The 21,069-nt window shown below is 39.7% G+C and overlaps 1 protein-coding gene across 1 annotated transcript in view; it reads left to right on the top strand.

The window, feature by feature from the left end:
- The window catches only part of cdh8 (cadherin 8), a 96,360-nt gene extending 86,180 nt beyond the window's left edge, over nt 1-10,180 (top strand). Inside the window, exons 9-12 of the mRNA XM_077229268.1 lie at nt 710-831; nt 1,393-1,504; nt 8,083-8,334; nt 8,490-10,180. Coding sequence (XP_077085383.1) covers nt 710-831; nt 1,393-1,504; nt 8,083-8,334; nt 8,490-8,983 — 980 coding nt within the window. The 3' untranslated portion in view covers nt 8,984-10,180. The remainder of the gene's footprint in view (nt 1-709; nt 832-1,392; nt 1,505-8,082; nt 8,335-8,489) is intronic.
- Nucleotides 10,181-21,069: the final 10,889 nt, after the last annotated feature.

The raw sequence follows: 21,069 nt of genomic DNA, 5'->3' as shown, positions 1-21,069 counted from the left end.
GTCTGCGCTATTGCATTATGTTGAAACGTCTGTTCTAGGCTCAATTTTTTTTTCTTAAAGGGCAATCAATGAGGGAAATTAATGGACAGCTCAAATGCATTTCAAATGCTGTGTGCTGTTCTAAGTGTCACACATTACAGCAGTATGCCCTGAATTGCCATGTGCTAAAGCCAAACGAATAGATAATTGCTTTAAAAGTCAGTGGTTGCAACCCTAATTAAATACAATCATTTACATGGGTCCTCAAAAGGGACTGTAAATTACTGCCAATGAATAATTCCAATGAAAAGTTAATCTAATTAAATTGCCCTTTATTGTCTTCTAGACTTCATCTGCCACCGTTTTATTAATATTCATTTTTTTAACCTTCATGTATAAAACATGCACCTGTACAGGGGATTTCAAAAGCACTTTGAATGTGTTTTTTTTTCTCCATCGTAATCCTGTTTTGCATACTTGATAATGTCTAAAGCTCAAACGGATGATGCGTCTCATCTGTCTCCCCATCAACCCAGAGGATGGGGGGGGGGGGGGGGGGCTGAGAGGGGGGGAGATAGAGAGAGAAAGAAATTGGTGTGAGGCAGAAAGAGAATGGAAATGCAGTAAATGGGTCATTTTATTTACCTGGGATTTGCAATAGCTCCCTTCTATATTTGGCCACTGTACTTCTGTTTTCATTGCTTTAATAGCTTATCTCTTTTTGTATTAGGAAACCACAGCCAGATTTCCAGAGCCATAGTGGCAATCAAAGTGCTGGACATAAATGACAACGCCCCTGAGTTCGCCACCGAGTACGAAGCCTTTCTCTGTGAGAATGGCAAACCTGGACAGGTAAGAGCCTCCCTCTCAAAAGCTCCTACATAACGGTCAGCCACGGTAAATTATAGCCTATTGATTTAAGAGAGAGAAGTAAGTGACACCTGGGTGGCCCTTTTTAGCTACTCTCTCCCACTGCAGAAAACGAAAACAATCAGATCCATTCAGGGCCAGTCAGAGCCTGCATCGCTCTAGCCGACATGCAGTGTCTGTAACTAACAGTATTAGTATGTACTTCCTCATCCTCCGCCTTCTAACACACTCACCGTGAGAACATTCTCCATCCATGTGCGGAAAAGAATGACCGGAATGATGACGGCGGGGTCCTGCTTTTCAGGGAGCTGTTGATCATGAAGAAAAATAACTTGTCTTGAACGGGGTGGCAGATATATAGATGGACTTGGCACAGAAAAGTGGGCTGCCAAAGCCGCGCCCCTAAGCTTAGGGTCTCTACTTTTATGAGTGAATGAGACTGATTTTTCATCTGTGTTGTCTGCTGTCAATGTCTGGCCCCAAATGTGTGTCAAAAGTGGAGTAATGGATGGCCGGTCGCTCTCTGCGTGTCTGTGTCCACAGGTGATTCAGACCATCAGCGCTGTGGACAAAGACAATCCTTCCCAGGGACACACTTTCCACTACCGCCTAGAGGTGCTTAACAATCCCAATTTCACCATCAAAAACAATTTAGGTAAGACAATATATGACTGTAATTGATGAATTGTGAAATATCGATATTGAACTAACTCAAACTAATGGCACAGTTGTCTTCTGTACACTGTACAATCTAATTAGTTAGACTTAAAAAAAGCATGCAAACCGATTGCCTTAACTCTTCGGGGTCGCCGATCACGCCGGCGTGATCAAGTTACATGACCAGTTTAAGACGTCGAAGCATAAAAACAAAGTCACGTTGAGCGCTGCCGTCCACTTCTGTCGAAAGTGCTGGCTTGAAATTCTATTTTACTTTTTGTTTTGTGTTGATGGACCAAGTAAAAACGGAGATATGATCATTTAAACTTTATATAAAAAAATACTGACGCGTTCGTAAAAGAACGCAAGATGGGATGCGACAGGCGTTGCATTTATTCTAATAACTTCGTCGGTTTTTGTCATAAAACAAAACGGAGAAAAATTTGTGAATCTGCTGACTCTGCTATTCAGGCTGCACATTTTAGGGAATGGAGGAGGAGCCAACTGAGCTAAGACGCAAAATTGAAAGGCAGAGGATTTACGGAGTTGATAAAGATAGACATATATACGTTATATATATAGAGAGAGATTATTGCTAGTTTTTGGAAGAGTTTGAGTAGATTTTGAGAGTAGTTTAGGAGTAGTGTAGATAGTTTAGGTAGTTTAGGAGTAGTTTAGGAGTAGATTTAGCTAAACTGTTTTGAGGAGAGGCACAGATAAAAAATAAAAATAAAAAACACCTGATATTTGCTGCAAATAGTTGTATGTATAATTTGATTTTATGTTCATTTTACCTATTGTATGGTATATTTGTACTATTGAGGAACCCCTCTTACTCAAGGAATGAAATCCCTGTAATGTAGATATCTGTGTAATTGTACATGAATTGTTTTGTAGAGTTTCTAAGCAAAAAAGAAAAGAAAAACGCCTATTGCCACACCTGCTTTTTGCTGCATATAGTTTAATTTTATCTCAATTTTAAATTTTTTATGTTGTATTTGCACTATTTGCGAACCCTCATACTCTGGGAATGCAAGGCCTTAAATATAGCTCTCTGAATAATTGTGTGCACAACATTTTTTAAAAAGTGGCTGAGCTAAAAAGAAAGAAAAAAAGCCTATGGCTACACACGCTTTTTTTTTGTAAATCATATTTTTTTTGTATATAGGTTGATTATATCTGAATTGTACCTGTATATGTTGACATTTACAACTTGTGTTTACATTTTAAACCTTTTAAAATGCTTCATTGAGCATGTATGTGTTTTTTGTAGTAGAAAAGCTATAATTTTTCTATTCGGATTTTGTGTTTTTTGTGTGATTTTGGGTCCAGTATGTTGATAGAGTACATCAAAGTGAAAAACTAATTGTCTGATCATATAGGTGATGTTGTGCTGAAAAAAATTATACCAAACATTGGTATGGTAAACATTTTTTTATGTTGCAAAATTTTAAAAAAATAAAAGTACTCAAAAACGGCCAAAATAGCCCAAGACTCCGAAGGGTTAAAAAAACAAAGTAAAGTGAAATAGGAATAATATGTTGTACTGACAAATGATTGGTAATAGTTCACTTACATGAGAGTTCTAGTAACTAAATAATTATAAATAAAATGTAATTGTTACAATTGTTGTGTTTTGCATGCTGAATGTTGAAGTCTGTGTGTGACTCAACATTGGTCAATTACATGATATTGTCAGAAGTATAGAGAGATTGTATCAACCCAATTAAAGTTTCACAATGTGTTTATCTTTTTTCACATGAAAAATAGACTAGACTGATTTCGTTAGAAGCTGTAGGTCACCTATGTATTACTTCCTTTCCTTTGAAACCAAACAGCTGATTTATTGTTGCAATTGCTGCATCATTAATAAAGATAATTACAATAATATAAATTAAGTTCCAAGTGCCCAACCAAATGGAACACTGATCACCATAATGGTGAACAAATGGTTTCAAACTAAAACATTTGAGGAAAATCCCCATCATTGTGTTGAGAAATATCAATATAAATTATAAAATCAGACGTCACATAGGGCAAAATGTACTAGCATTTTAAGAAGCACGCGTTGCAAACATACAAGTGTTCATCATTTGAAACTGCTATAGTAGAAGGGAAGATGTATGGCCATTAATTTGCGTTATTTTATTGTTATTTTTAGTTTTGATCTAAAACCTACCCCGTTTTTTTAATGAAATTTAGTGGAGTAAAAAGGACAATATCATACTTTGGAATGTAATGAAGTATAAGTAAAAGTATCCCTAAATAAAAATTTACAAAAACTTTGTTACTGTCCACCACTGGGTAAAATGGCATGGGTGTTTCACCAAATGTGTTTTTTATCTCACATTTCCTTTAACGCTATTGGTCAGATTTAGTGAAGGTGGCAAATATTTTTTTTTAAATGCAATGGAGCATTAACTGCACTCAACGGACATTTCATTCCCAAATTGCCACGATAGGTACATTAACCAACATAATCTCGTTCATCTGTTTGGGATAAAATTCCAATCACTGGACTTTTCACTTTTGAGGTTTTGCGAATGTGCCACATTTTTTTTCACAAATGTCGCCACAGGCATGTTTTACCATTGAGCCTGAGTTAGAATTAACACTGAACTGACTTGAGCTGAATAATGACACTGTTGTCTTTGTGGATTTATATTTGTCTAATTTTTGGAGAATATTGCATCATTGATTCTATTATTTTAGTGTTTATTATTATGTGTTTATTATATGTGTATAATTTGTATTGTATAAAGTGCTATATAAATAAAGGTGACTTGACTTTACTTGATTTGAAAGAGAGCGGGGTGGGGAAATAATAATAATTATGAGGGGGGGGGGGGGGGGCATTGGTGGTCTGAGAGGTCAGACTGACAAGGAGCAATGTTTCTTTAAATGACCGTTTCCATGCTGAGCTGCGATTTAAACTGACATTTAAATTTTACCAGACTCCTTTAAAAGCCACAATTAATTTTTTTTTTTTTTTCTCAGAGAGAGAGACATCTGCAAGAGCAAACATTGTGTGTCAAGTGCAGTCCGGAGGCGTGCGTTTGAAGGGGAAATCTGGTGGAATTAGTGTACCCAAAAGTTAGCAGATGTACAATTGTCTGGACATCAGCTATTTTGTACTCCCCAGTGCATTTTGAAAGAAAGCAAATGAACGGAATCCAAGCCGAGGTTTGGCGATGCAACTCGATGTAGGGTGACTTACTCAAAGTTGAGGCTGTGCAGCAGATGGTTCTAAATTTGTTTGCTAAATACATTGATTTTTTTCTTTCTTTATTGTATAACCTATCCGACCTTCCTTTTCACACTGTGCTCCTGCTGTTCTCACGGCACAACCTAGTATTGCACTATGCTTTCGAAGACTTAAGAGAGAACTGTATTGATCTAGTTCCATTTGGCATGTGGTCTTATGGCTGACCGTTGAAGGAGCTGTTGTTTTGGCTGCTCACCAAAAAGAGAAAACGTGATATTTTTGAACCAGACAGATCAGACGTTACATCAAAAGAGCTTTGCCTTCCAAGGGACAGTCATGTTTTGAGTTAATATGAAAGTAAGAAAGAGTGTCAAAAGAAAATATACTGTGGATCTCCATAGTGTATGTAGATAAATACATAGACATAGATAAATGTGAATGTAAAGAAATCAAATTATTATTATTATTATTATTATTATTATTATTATTATTATTATTATTATTATTATTATTATTATTATTATTATTATTATTATACATATAGTCAATTGTACAAAAAACACCTCGAGAAAAAAAGTTTAAAAATTAATTTTAAACAATTTTATACTTAAAACTATGGTTTCTGGTTGTTTTTCAAAGGAAAGGGGTTTAAAATCGAAATTTAAGAATTTTAAGAACAACACAGCTATTAGCACTAGGCTCATTTTCTATTTCAATTTTGTTATGGAAATTGTGATTTATTATACGTACATTAATATACAAAGCCAATAATTTTATGTTAACATATATATATATTTGGCCGGTCACATTTATTTATGTGCAATGATTGTATCATTGCACATAAATAAACAGCAGAATATATATATATATATATATATATATATATATATATATATATATATATATATATATATATATATATATATATATATATATATATTCTGCTGTTTATTTATGTGCAATGATACAATGTATATAGACAACATCGTTTTAAGAATAGACTGATATGAAATAAACATTATTATTATTAATAATAATAATTTAAGTAACGCTTAATAAATATGACATTGTAATGTTAAAATTATAATTTATTATAATAAATTGTAGTAAATATGTTATGTCTGTTATTAGAATGAACAAGGAATCCACAGAAAACAACTGTAATATAAATGTTACAAGCAAAAAAGAAAAAAAAAACAAAGATGAAACCAATGATAGGAAAAGCGTTGAACAATGGACTAAGACAAAGACAGACCTTGAGAATTGTAAGATGAAGCAGACAGGCGGAATGTCATTAGTGACAATCTCAGTGATATCTTGAGAGGCAGCATGTATTATGAGTCAGCCTGAGTGAGTTCAGGTTAAAGATGGCCACTCCATCACAGAGACAGGAGAAAGCTCTGTAAGGACACCAGGCTTTGATGCACAGCCCGAGGCGTCTGGTGCACTAAGGCCGCTTTCTCATCTCTTTTTCTGTGCGCGAATGTGAGTGTATGAGTGTGCATGTGTGTTTGATCGCACTTGGCATCAAAACTTGTGCAGCAATTTGACAACATGTCCAAATTCGTGCTGTATCCTGTTTCTTTTCATCACAGTATATGTTGTTACTTTCGATTCATGATTAAAAAGCACAACTTTGTGTATTGTTAGAGTCCCTTAAAAGGAAAGTTCACTCAAAAATAAAAATATTGTCATAATTTACTCACTCACTGTCATTCCAAACCTGTATGCCTTTCTTTTTTATGTGGAACACAAAAGAAGACATTTTGAAGAATGAAATTTAAATAAAAAAAAAATAGACACTATTTTTTCCCACGATATCTCTTCCTTGTTGCCAAAAATACTGTACATACATAAGGTTTTTAGATACTGTACATTTACATTTATTTTTCTAGCTATGCTCTACATACCTTCTGAGGTAAAGTCTGGACTTTACACACTTGAATTAAGTCACATTCTCTTTTAGTCATAACATTATAAATCATATTTTCCCTGTGTACAGGGAACTTACCATACAATTATGGGTAATTTTTTTTTCAGTAGCAGTTAATTGCATGATTATCCATCCTGAAGTCTCGTCTCAAAGATCGTGTGCAATGATCTAGATATGCTCATCACAGAGGCACACATGCGGTCTTTGATGGTTCCCACCTGCACACACCAGGCAGGTTGTCTGAAGCAGACCTCAGGAGCTGAGCTGAGGAGGTTTGTTTGTGATGATAACTGTAATTGCAGTGGATGGTGACATGGAGAGGCCGATGTGAGCTGGGAACTACCAGTAGTTATCGTGACCTTAAAATTTGTGCTTCAGGTTATTGTGCCCTGAAAAAAGAGATTGAAGACTCGAGCACAACTTAATAGTGCCCATATACTGTCAGAATATTACATTAGTCTTCATTTTGCTATAAATTTGACTAGTATGAAATGCTTGAATCTACTTAAACCTAAGAAGATTTAATTTGACCATAACTGCGTAGGCACGTTAAAATATAGTCAGATAATAATAGCAATTAATAAGGAAGGACTGCATATCAGTGAATATTCTATAGAGAAATAAAATACATTAGTTCAGGACAATGTTCTTCACAAATAATGACAAAAAAAAAATATGGAACTTTAATTACATTGATAAATCATCTCACAGCATTTGCAGATAATTGCTTTGTGATCTCAGGGAAACAAAAAGAAAGCCATATTTACATTTTTCATTAGCATGTTTATGAGCGGAAATTAAATTCCGACCCTGTTCAGTTTATCAATATTTGTTCCAGTGAGTTACTTGATGTCCTTTCATTCTGTAGTTTTAAATGATGAACTTCCAGTTGTTCACCCTCATGAGAAGCAATAAATAAATACATACATTAACATTGCCTTGGTTGCTCCCAAGACTCTATTAAATGATAAAGCTTTTTCCATAACTTGGTTATTGTGTTGTATCCGTCTGAGCTATTATCTAAACCTTTCACTCAGTAGCTGATTTTCTTTTCTTTCTTGAAATAAAAACTGAAGGCTTTTACATAGATGTTGTACAGTATCAACTGAAGGAGCTCCTTGAGACACTGGAGAGCTTCAACATATGCGCTGAGGTATGAGGGGGCAGATAATGAAGTTACAACTTCAGAAAAGAAGCACCAGCCCAGGCTCCAGTACTTTGCTCGGTTTCTTTGTCTGCCTTCCTGATACACTTTCACTGCTCCCCTAGCCTTTGCAATAGGTTGACAGCAGATATTAAGCTATTTATATCCATCTGTTTATTTATTTCTAGAATTGACCTTGTCTTGTAAATTTAATAGTCTGTCATTTCCCTACCATTTACTTCCATGGATTGTCTTTGATTTCATACATCACAGCCAAACTTTATCTCTCCCTAGATAACTCAATCAGCGTTCTTGCCAAGCACGATTCCTTTCGGCGTCAAAAACAGGAGACGTACCTCCTGCCCATCATCGTGTCTGACGACGGAGAGCCTCCAATGAGCAGCACGAACACTTTAACTATCCGGGTGTGCGGCTGCAGCAGGGAAGGCATTGTGCAGTCGTGTAACGTCGAGGCTTTTGTTCTACCCATTGGTCTCAGCATGGGAGCTCTGATTGCTATTCTAGCTTGTATAATTCTACTTCTCGGTAGGTCATTTCAGCTGCCTCTTTTATTCCTTACTTATTTTTTAATTTAAAAATTCACTTTGTGGTTTGCACGTAAAATCTGAAGCTCTTGGTAAAATAATAACTGCACAAGGCAAAGGTAGAGATCACTAAGTGGATGTTCTTGTCCCTTTCAGTTATCGTGGTCTTGTTTGTGACATTGAGGAGACACAAGAACGAGCCTCTAATCATCAAAGACGACGAGGACGTGAGGGAGAACATCATCCGTTATGATGACGAGGGAGGCGGGGAGGAGGACACGGAGGCCTTTGACATTGCCACCCTGCAAAACCCAGATGGCATCAACGGCTATCTGCCCAGGAAGGACATCAAGCCTGACCTACAGTTCATGCCCAGACAAGGTCAGCACTCGGGTCCGAACGGAGTAGACGTAGATGAATTCATCAACGTACGGCTTCACGAGGCAGACAACGATCCCACGGCTCCACCATATGACTCCATTCAAATCTACGGCTATGAGGGCAGGGGCTCTATTGCGGGCTCCCTGAGTTCCCTCGAAACGGCCTCTTCGGACTCGGACCAAAACTATGACTACCTTAGAGAGTGGGGGCCGCGCTTCAGAAGACTGGGCGAGCTCTATTCCGTGGGCGAGAGTGACAAAGAGACTTGACCTCCAAGTACTACGGACTTTTCGCTTTCATCAACATAACCTGTGTATTATGCTACGGGGATGTTAGACACTGCTGTTAAAAAGGGGGGGGGGGGGGGGGGGGGCTTATGTAGGGCTTTAAAAAAAAAACTTCTTAGCGAGACCTAATAGCATTAGTCATCTACCACATCAGCGTGCATCGTAACGTCAGAACTTAACAGTGTCTATAGTAGGAGGTCAATGATTCTTGTGGAGTGTGAGTTTAGATTAACGTCACTGAGTGTCTAGCAGTATTTTGGGTATTTGTTGTTCACTGTGACCACCAGAGGTATCAGAACTTTGATTCTTGGTAGTCGCTTGAAAAGACTTGATGGAAAGAGGACAATTTGGACACCCTGTAGCCCACTGTGGCAGGAGAAACAGGACTCAGAGGCCTCAACATGACACTGCTCCCCAGCGACAACAGATCTCTTGACGTCATTTAGCCAATCAGAAAAAGGAACTTTTAAAAAGAAGGTAAACTAAATAGCAATATATTGTCTACATTACTTATGAATGTATTTGTGATTTAACAAATGCGAGCGCAATGAAAATACTTCACACTGGCTTTAGGATCTGCCTGCTGAGATAAGATTCGACCCTTTGATACTACTTGGCCAGATTTCTTGAGTAAACTGGAAAAGCCTTGAGGCTTGCTTTATACAACCCTTTGTATCCATATGCTTTAAGTGTGATTCACACTCAAAGATGATTAGAGTGTGTAAGACTTGAGTTGAGGACAACAAGAGAATTGTGGGAACAATGAGGCCTTCGTTTTACAAAAGCAAGCATTAAATACAGTCGTATTCCAATGTTTTTTGGGACATTGAGCAGTTTCTTCATTCTTGTGTATGTTTTATATAAATATATAAATATTCATCGCCAGTCGTCTATTTTGTGCTACAGGTTTGAGTATATTTGTATTTTTTATTTTATTTTATTTATAAGTGAAATTGTTATTTTTATTAACTTTTTAATTTAAAGTTTCCAGCTTTTCCTCTTCAGCTTTGTTTCATTCTGCTGCATCACTGTTTTTTAAAAGCCGAACTGAATTTCTGTACTGAAATACACATAGTGAGATTCGTTAACTACACTGAACTGTGAAATCCACAGAGGATTTGTTCTTGACCAGGAAAGACAATTCAATAGTTTATTGATACTGTGTGTGTGTGTGTGTGTGTGTGTATATATATATATATATATATATATATATATATATATATATATATATATATGTGTGTGTGTGTGTGTGTGTGTATGCATGTGTATATTCACATACTATATACAGTGATATCAGTGATCATTCTAAGCACAATAGCTGAAATCATCTAGTTCATGTTTATATTTGACCCCTGCCATTTTTGAAATCAAAAGTCAGAAACCGCTGAGTATGAAATACAGACACAGACATGCGTAATGTGCTGCACTGTATGATATTAGAGCAAAAAGAAAAAATATGTACATAGAGTCATTGCTGATTCTCTTAGCTTTTCTTTGAAGTGATAGGTTTTGTCTATGCACGTTAGCTATTGCACATTGGGATCTGGCACTGGAGCTGCGTGCATACTCTGTTTGTATCGATGCGATTCTCTTGGACGGACAGTATATATAAAATAGTCTTTCATGCAAATCATATTTTCTACTGTGCTTTAATGCTCATACACTTGTATGTTTAATTAGCTAATCTCTGTATTGTAATCTAAGATATCCATGAATTGTTTCCTACTTTGTGAAATATATTTTTATAAATACTTGTGGGTGTAACGTTTCTTAAGCCAAGTATGTCACCGGTCCTGAGACCTGTACACCAGATCTCTTTCTTGCTTTTATGTTTTCATTAAAATGATTCTCCCATTTAGCATAAAACTAGGGCAGTTGATTAATAATTGAAACTAAATTGATTACATGAGATGGTTATAAATCAAATGAATCGCATCTACCAATTTTTTCTGCAAATTATTATTTTATTTTTATTTATTTTTTTGCAGACAACCAAAGCATTGAATAGACATAAAAAAAAAAAAAAGCGACTTTAGAAGTCAATGTTGTTTGTTGTATTTAGAAAACCCATCACTGGCCAACAGCTAGCGGTAATCCATTATGCAGTTGAGTTTGTCAGTCGTGTCCCTTATAAATCTGTTCAGGATATATTTTACATCTTTATTATTTTGTAATAGTTGGTCTATGAAGACATGCATTAGAAGGACTTATTTGGCCAGTTTTGATGGTGTTTTCAGCTTCTCATGCCATGAGCTGCTTGTTTTTTAAGAGATTGCATCAAGTTAAAAACTTCAGGTCTGGGTGTTTCTTTCATTTGCACTCCATTTAGCTGTTTCCTAAGACAAACAGCACGTCCTGTGTGACCGGCTTCTCACTCATTTTGTCCTGTCTGCGTCAAGTGTGGTTTGGTACATCTATTTTATAAATAATACATTGTATAAAATGAATATGTTAAATTGACAGCCCTACATTGAAAACAAATGAGATAAAGTGTTTACTATGGTTAGGAATATTTTGCTAAGAATTTATGCATTCATTCCCTTTTGTACTTCATACTTGATCAAACGATACTCGGTTACTGACGTAACCTCGGTTCTCTCTAGAGAGTGAACGAGTATTGCATAAGTTTAGCTAACGCTACGGGAAAGATTAATCTTCTCGAGATATTGAAGCCAAAAAATGATCCTTAATTTTGTATTCATTGTCAGCGCAGTGCAGCAGCTAGCATACCTAGAGCAGGCCATCTCGCGTGCTCATTGGCTGCCCTGCGGGCAACTGCTGCAGCCTACCAGTGTGCCCGGCGTGATGTCACGCCCAATGAAGGGCGCCCGCGCCTTCTTAGCGTCACAGCCCGCCAGAATGGGCGTGGCTTAGCGTATAAACATAGGGCTGTAGGCTGACTTCCCTGGTTTTTTGTCGACTGAAGCGAAGTCGCTCGTGGCGCGAGCACGGCCGGTTATGCAATACTCGTTCCCTCTCTAGAGAGAACCGAGGTTACGTCAGTAACTGAGTATCGTTCTCTTACGAGAGGTGCTCTCGTATTGCGTAAGTCTAGCTTACACTACGGGAACACTTTGTCAACGCCGTGCGCGCCAAGCATCCACCATGAGACCCCGAACGTTCAGGGGAACCCCATAAGTGGAAAAATAAGTTTGTACTTGTACATAAGCACACATAGGGAATACTGAGCGGCGTGTCGGTCTGTATAGGCACATGGCACATACCCTACTAGTGCAGCTCAACCAGAAGAGCAGAATCACGTGAGAGTGATCTGCGCAGGATGATCTTGGCAGAATACACCTCTCCTTCACACTGACAACAGTTTAGCCTGCAAGGCAGGAACTTCTAGGTTATAAAACCTGACAAAGGTAGACGGGGAGCTCCAGCCCGCCGCTACACATATGTCATGGATAGAAATCCCACTGGACCATGCCAACGACGAGGCCAATCCTCTCGTGGAATGAGCCCTGATGCCCAGAGGGCATTGCAGACTTTTTGACGCGTAAGCGGGCGCTATAGCGTCCACTATCCATCTGGACAGGCTCTGTTTCGAGGAGGCGAGACCCTTGGTGCGCCCACCAAACGAAACAAAAAAGCTGTTCTGAACGCCTGAAGGAGGCGGAGCGCGTAATGTAAAATATCAGTGCCCTGACAGGACAAAGGAGATTCACATCACTTTCGCTGTCAGATGCTGGCAGAGCTGACAGCGAAATAACTTGCGCTCTGAATGGAGTGCCCTTCATTTTAGGAACATAGCCATGTCTAGGTCTGAGGATGACTTTAGAGTCATTTGGCCTGAACTCAAGACACGACGCGCTAACAGACAGCGTGTGCAGGTCCCCCACACGTTTTACTGACGACAGTGCAGTCAGAAAGACGGTTTTCAGTGATAGATATTTCAACCCCACGGTGTCTAGTGGTTCAAATGGAAAGGCTTTCAGGGCCCCGAGGACCAATGAAAAATCCCACATAGGAACCGACGGGTGGCGCGGCCGGTTCATCCTTCTAGCTCCTCTAAGGAAGCGGATGACCAACTCATGTCTTCCCAGTGACTGGCCGTGCGTCGATTCTGCGAACGCTGCCACCACCACGTATACTTTGAGCGTTGATGGGGACCTCCCCTTGTCCAACAGCTCATGTGTAGTAGGCCCAGCTGAAAGCACCACTGAAGCTGATGCCATAGAGCTCAACATCCTTTGAAATGTTTTCAAAGGGAGAAAGCTGCCCTTCTAGAAAAATGCGGCTTGGTGACGAACACGGCGCGCGCACTGTGTCGATAAACGAGCCGTCATGGTCACCGAGTCCAGTTCTATTCCTAAAAAGGAAATTGACTGGCTGGGCAGTAATGAGCTCTTGGTCCAGTTGACCGTGAGACCCAAGCTTTCCAGGTGACTGGGAAGCACTGTTGTGTGAGACAGCAGTTCTGTCTCTGACTGTGCCAATATCAGCCAATTGTCCAGATAGTTCATTATTCGCAGCCCCTAACTTCTCAGGGGGGCGAGCGCCGCGTCCATGCACTTCGTAAATGTATGGGGTGCTAGGAACAGGCCGAACGGCAGGATGGTGTATTGATATATCTGACCGTCGAAGGCGAATCTCAACAATTGCCTGTGACAGGTTATTATCTGAATCTGAAAATAGGCATCCTTCAGATCTAGAGAAATAAACCAGTCCCTCGGGCGAACGTGCGCGAGAATTTTCCTAGTCGCACGCATTTTGAACGGCCTTTTCGCAAGCACTTTGTTCAAATGTCTCAGATCTAGGATAGGTCTGAAGGCTCCGTCCTTCTTGGGTACGATAAAAATATCGGCTGTAAAAGCCTGACTCGCTCAGAGAAGGCGGCACCTTTTCTATCGCCCCTTTGCACAGCAGCTTTGCTATTTCTGCGTGAAGTAGGTGTGCTACTTCCACATTCACGATCGTCGCGGTCCGGGCTTGAAAGCGCGGGGGACAGCGAATGAATTTAAGTGTATAGCCCTGCTTTATTGTGCTCAGCACTCATTCTGAAATCCCTGGGATAGTTTCCCACGCAGCTATGTGAGCCGCTAGTGGGCGAATGTCCTCCGGGTTCAGATTGCCGCCATTTGCGGGCTTGTGAAACTGAACCGGAGCCGAAAGTGCGGCGCGCGCGCTCTCGGTTCTGGGCAATGGCTGCTCGCTGAAACCGGCTGATTTATGTGAGATGTCCCAATCATAAGGGATGGGGAACATTCTTTTGTCACTTTTGACGCGCGAGCAGCGCTCCGGGCCGAAAAGCTTCCTGTAAGTGTGAGCGCGTGTGCGCGGGCACGAGACTTACAAGTGTATTTGATGCCCCGATCATAATGGATGGGGAGCGTTTTATTAATGCCCTGCGTTTTGTGATAACACTTAAACGCCCAGGCGGAGCCCGGGGGGAGGTTAGTGTTAGTAAGCGTGAACGCACTCTGGCGGGCACGAGACTTACATTCATAACCTACTTTCTTTTGTGAAACTGACCCGGAGCCGAAAGCGCGGCGCGCGCGCTCTCGGTTCTGGGCAATGGCTGCTCGCTGAAAGCCGAGACCGGCTGATTTATGTGAGATGTCCCAATCATAAGGGATGGGGAACTTTTTTTTTTTTTTTACTTTTTGACGCGCGAGCAGCACTCCGGGCGGAAAAGCTTCCTGTAAGCGTGAGCGCGGGCACTAGACTTACAAGTGTATTTGACGCCCGGATCGCAATGGATGGGGAGCGTTTTATTAATGCCCTGCGTTTTGTGATAACACTTAAACGCGCGGGCGGAGCCCCGTGGGAGGTTTGTGTTAGCAAGCGTGAACGCACTCTGGCGGGCACGAGACTTACATTCATAACCTGCTTTCTTTTGTGAAACTGACCCGGAGCCGAAAGCGCGTCGCGCGCTCTCGGTTCTGGGCAATGGCTGCTCGCTGAAAGCCGAAAACGGCTGATTTATGTGAGATGTCCCAATCATAAGGGATGGGGAACATTCTTTTTTCACTTTTTGACGCGCGAGCAGCGCTCCGGGCGGAGAAGCTTCCTGTGAGCGTGAGCGCGTGTGCGCGGGCACTAGACTTACAAGTGTATTTGACGCCCCGATCATAATGGATGGGGAGCGTTTTATCAATGCCTTGCGTTTTGTGATAACACTTAAACGCGCGGGCGGAGCCCGGGGGGAGGTTTGTGTTAGCAAGCGTGAACGCACTCTGGCAGGCACGAGACTTACATTCATAACCTGCTTTCTTGATCGTGTAACAGAGCGGGCAGACAGTGGGCACAGACTTGTGGACACATTTCTTACATTCAACACTCGAGCGACTTTTCTGCGCTTTATGAGAGTGTGCTCTGCGAGATTCGGAGTGGTTATGTGTAGGGGTGAACACTGGGGTGTGGGCACTTTCACTACACTTATACCGACGGCATGAGCCGGACCAGACATTATACTCTTTTTGAGATTTTTCTGGGTCGCCGTGAAAACGGCGTTTGTGTGCAGGCGAGAGGGTAAACAAACCAGCTTGTTGGCTGCTAATTGAACCACTTCAGTAGCCTTTTTGAAGGGGACTGACAGGGAATAAACTTTGACGGCGGTCCGGCCGCAGCGGGGCACGCGCGTCTTTTCGGAGGCGATGTGTCTGTTAGTAAGCGTGAGCGCTCGTGAGAGGGCACGCAACTTAAATTCTTAACCTGACATTATACTGCTACTCACTTGAGATTTCTCTGGGGTGTGCAGGCGAGTGGGTTGCATTACCGGCTCGTTGGCTGCCAAATACACTGCTGCAGTAGCCTTATCTAAGGGGACTGACAGGGCGAGACATTTCGACGTGCGCGCAAGCCCGTCCGGGTCATGCAGATAGCTCGAGAGGGCTCTGCTGCTGCATGACACGAACGGGGACGCAAGGGCGGGGTAGCTCTCTTGTAACGTAAAGAGAGCTAGCTGGGTGCTCTGTGATCGAGCAGAACTGGAACAGTGTTTGTACGAGGGCGCGCGCACGAGTAGGGGGCACGGGACCTACATATAACACAGATGATGCCCGTCCGGGTCATGAGGAGAGCTCGAGAGGGCTCTGCATGACGCGCGAACGGGGACGGGGGTAGCTCTCTTGTAACGTAAAGAGAGCTAGCCGCATGCTCGTACGTGTCCCTTGGCCTCATCCTCAGATGCGACGGCAGTGAGGCTCGTGAGCGGCTGCTGCGCGTCGGTGAGGAGGGGCGGGGGGTGTTGAAGGCTTCGAGTCGAGCCGCAGGGTCGACAGCGGAAGCGCTTCACAGAGCTCGCTGCCCCGGAAGTGCGAGGCGTCTTAAAAAAGACACTCGCTGCTCTTTTAGATTAGGTTTTAGCAAGGTAAAGGATACGTCGCCGGATATCGTAGCTCGCCGTCCTAAGCTGGCTGTTCGCTGTTCGACGGCAGCGGTGGATTCTCTCAGATCCAGCCATGCGAAGAGCTCGCTGAAGAGATGAAAAATCAGGGAAGTCAGCCTACATGTTTATATGCTAAGCCACGCCCATTCTGGCGGGCTGTGACGCTATGAAGGCGCGGGCGCCCTTCATTGTGCGTGACGTCACGCTGGGCTCACTGGTAGGCTGCAGCAGTTGCCAGCAGGGCAGCCAATGAGCACGCGAGATGGCCTGCTCTAGGTATGCTAGCTGCTGCACTGTGTTGACAATGAATACAAAATTTAGGATAATTTTTTGGCTTCAATATCTCGAGAAGATGAATCTTTCCCGTAGCGTAAGCTAAACTTACGCAATACGAGAGAATCTCTCGTAAGTGAACCTCCAGTTTCCTTACTTTACAGTACCAGTCAAAAGTTTGGGAACATTACAATATATTAATGCTTTTGAAAGAAGTCTTATTTCTCATCAAGGCTGTATTTATTTGATCAAAAATAGAATTAATCAGAAATATTATTTAATTTAATTGTAATAATTGTTTTCTGTATTAATACATTTAAAAAATAATTTATTCCTGTGATGGCAAAGCTGAATTTTCAGCTCAAGAAACATTTCTTCTTATTTTTATCAATGTTGAAAATAGTTTTTGCTGCTTAAAATTTTTGTGGAAACAATGAAACCGTTCAAACATTTGTGGTAAGGTTTTTTTTTTTTTTAAAGCGAGCGAGAGAGAGAGATGAATACTTCAATATGTTTACTTATCAAGGATACATTAAATTGATCAAAAGTGACAGTCAGGACATTTTTAACATTACAAAATATTTATATTTGATAAATGCTTTAATAAATTAAAGCAATTTAACAGATACTTGCAAATAATTGCTGTTCATTGAATTCTCATAAAATAATTTCTACAATGAATTCCTTTTATGAGAGATGCTGATAGATTTTAAAGATCTATCCCCCACAGTGTTTTCCAACAAAGTGGAGGCTTATGAGTCATAATCTGCTTCCATCTCTCTTGTTCCTTTTGAAAGATTTGAATTTATCCTCTAACCTATTTGATATTATTACATTTTGTTTTCATGAAATAACAAAATCTCATGATCTTGTCAATTACTGTGCTTGAGTGGATTTGTCATTTGTTACACTGAAACTAAAAACAACAAAACAATCCCTACAAGATTACTGTGCACAATCTCAACTGATACGTACCCCTACTTGTACGCAATGATTATTTTTTTTAGGTTTATTTTTTATTAGTATTTTACTTTTATGCCCCAGGTTAGAATTATAACATCAAACTTAACATTAGATTGTTGCTGTAGTTGTACAATGTCCTTAAGTAGGTTCAGGCAAAACTGATGAAATACAGAAAAGATAAACAATGTTTTGGTGCACGAGTTTTAAAATCAAAATGAATCAAAAGAATAAAATAATATGTGGCTTTAACTGTTGCACCCTTGAGCATGGCACTGAACCTCAGGCTGTTCCAGGTGCACTATCTCTTGATCTATCTTACTGGTAGTGTGCTGTATATTTCTCTGGGGAAAAAAAAAAAGCATCTGCCAAATTAGAATTAGCCAAGGAGGGAGGGAGGGAGGGAGGGAGGGAGGGAGGGAGGGAGAGAGAGAGAGAGAGAGAGAGAGAGAGAGAGAGAGAGAGAGAGAGAGAGAGAGAGAGAGAGAGAGAGAGAGAGAGAGAGAGAGAGAGAGAGAGAGAGAGAGAGAGAGAGAGAGAGAGAGAGAGAGAGAGAGAGAGAGAGAGAGAGTATGCGGTAAAAATCTTGAATTGTTAGAAAGCCATGTTTGAGTTTCATTTATGATAAATGTAGGTTAGAAACTAAGTTAGAGACAAGTAAAGACAAAACGAAGAGAAAAAACACTGTCCACACATTCAAGTTTTAATTCTGCTCTATTTTCTGTTCTATGCATGAGAAGCAGGCTGGTCAATTAAAAATCATTTAATTTAAGTGGGTAATACTGTATGACTTCAGATGTACTCTCTCTATATTCATCATTGGCATTTTCCATGCAGACTAGGTAATAAATTGGAAAATGGCATATGTCCCCATTAAAAGGACATCTTTATAGAAGTCAAGCGAGTTGGAACAGGCCATTACTCTGCCTCTCCCACAGATCACTGAAGCAGTGGAAATACACAGGCGCCATATGACCACCCTGACACGTGTATTAATATTGTTGACAACTTTCAAACTTCTGATATGCCAGAGGATTTATTCTCTGATCCTACAGCAAATGTCTTTGTGCCATGTGCTGATCCAAGCTAGTGCTTGATGGTAAAAGTTTCAAAAGTGCATGTAATATCAGAAAATGTGAGAACAAAAAAAAAGGGTTACACTTTATTTTAAGGTGACCTTGTTGCAATGTATCTATACATTTAAGCACTGAGTAATATTAATAAACTACATGTACTTACTATAGGGTTAGGTTTAGGTTTAGGATTATTTGCATGTAATTATGCATGATTTATTTGTTATCACTATAGTAACTACATATAACATGTAAAAAAGGACACTAAAAACTAAAATAAATTATAAATAGTTGCATGCAAATAAGCCTAAACCAAAACCTAACCCTATATTACAGGATTTGTTTCTGTGACCAAACTTGTCAAGATTAAAGTCTTTAAGTAAGCACTTGACAAACTTTACTTTTTATTCATTTCATAAGTTGAGATAATGATTTTCACGAATATTATATAATTGTAATCATATATTATTTCATTTTTCTACCATTACTTCTAATCCCAAAAAAAACTTAAACTTAAAGTTTGTCTGCTTCTTCTGATGTATCCGGTATACATTTCTAAAAAGGGCTGTGTGTTTGGCAGCTGTTCTATTTATTTCCAGATCCAGACATGAAAAGAAAAAATTCCATAATTCTCTCTCTGTTTGCATCTTTCTTGGACTGAAGCAGCTTTTTCTCTGTGTTCATCTCCATCCTCCCACAGACATGGTTTCATTTGGGAGACCTTGGATATGACTCCGCAACACTTCAAGTGTCCTGGTTTGTATAAAACAGTTCCTTCATATTTTTAACATATTTATGCAATATATATATATATATATATATATATATATATATATATATATATATATATATATTTTTTTTTTTTTTTTTTAGTTTTTTTTTTTTTTATATACACTCTACTTTGTGATAGCAAGTTCACAGTAACTCTTGCTGGATCTTGGACAATTATCGAGGTCAAAAGTGAATGACGATTTAAAGTGGCAAAATAACATTACTGGTCCGCAAGGCACTTTCATGCATATTCATCAGAAATGCAGATATGTTTGATGCATTGACAATTCTAATTAAAGCAACCTTGATGAAAATTAGATGGACATGACCAAATGATGATAGACATTGATGGTGGGTAATAAACAACAAGGGGAAAGAATCATATATCCCTGTAACGCATGCCACGGGTCTTTAGTGACCTGGGACGTCATCCACTACCCTCCTCCTCGTTCAGTTTTTAAAATTAGATATCAACCTTATTAGTATTCCTCAATCAATTCATTATAAACAATGTAACAAAAAAATACATATAAAATAATGCCTGTTTTCCCATATACTATTTTTGTTTTGTACAAATTGTATAGGATCGTTAACAGAGGTGTGTAAAAGTGTAAGTATATTTTTTTTCTGCACAACAAAACTGTTATCTTTGATGGCTGAATAAGTGCAATTCACCTGTCTGTTCATCAGTGTCTGATACACTATGATGAACTGATGTTTCACTCAAAGTCATCAAATGCAGAAAACAAAGAATAGGGAGTATCATCAGCAAAGTACTAATTGCAAACAAATATTAGTGTCACTGTAACTTGATGGTGGATCTGGTGAAGAAGCTGTCAGCGATCAAAATATTGAAAATGATAGTTTTGAGAATATGTTTGAGATGGCTAATATGAGCTAGATGCTGAATGTACTGAGAAATGATCTCTGTCAGTGATGATGGTATAAAACAACTGCTCAAACTGAACCATTCCAAGTTTCAAAAACTAACAAAATATGCTTTATTTTATTCTTCTGTAAATGTTACTATAATATAATATCAAGAGAGTTTTATATTATCACGATAAATAGAGATCCATCCGTATTAGATATAGGTCTGGGTATACTTGGATATAGTTTTTAGTTTTTGTGTACTACTGATATTTTTTTTAAATTAAATACTGCTAGAGGAAAAGTTACTTTGCAAACTTTGCAAGAGAACAACACAAGTGCTCAGAGCTGTGGTCAGTCCTCTGACTAAACAGCCATTAACATCAACAACTCAGCTCTGGATGTCAAGCTGATGAATTATACAGCAGTAGAGAAATATGAAAGCACTTCGAGGCTAGTGCTCCTGCAGAGAATCAGATAGAAGGCAAAACCTCTTTTGCTAGTGCCGTATGTAGAAAATCAATGGGTTCTGGTCAGAGGCTCTTCACCACAGTACCTACCCCATTTCAAGAGCTCAGGCGCTGTTAATGATAAGACGAGGGCGCACAATCAACCACAAGCCATTTCACATCTCTGCCTCTGTGGAAGTTGGGTCAGCTTAGAGTCAACTAAGTCTCCTCACAGACAAACAAAGAACAAAGGGAGCACAACATCCCCAAGACCAGCCACAGCTGATCAAATTAGGTATTGACCAAATGCCAAGAATTGAGTGCTAGATGGCTTTA

Source organism: Siphateles boraxobius, unplaced genomic scaffold (genome assembly GCF_051911475.1).
Source record: "Siphateles boraxobius isolate OS27281-9 unplaced genomic scaffold, OSU_SipBor_1 130, whole genome shotgun sequence".
NCBI lineage: Eukaryota > Metazoa > Chordata > Actinopteri > Cypriniformes > Leuciscidae > Siphateles > Siphateles boraxobius.
This window is presented reverse-complemented; position numbering and strand designations above follow the sequence as displayed.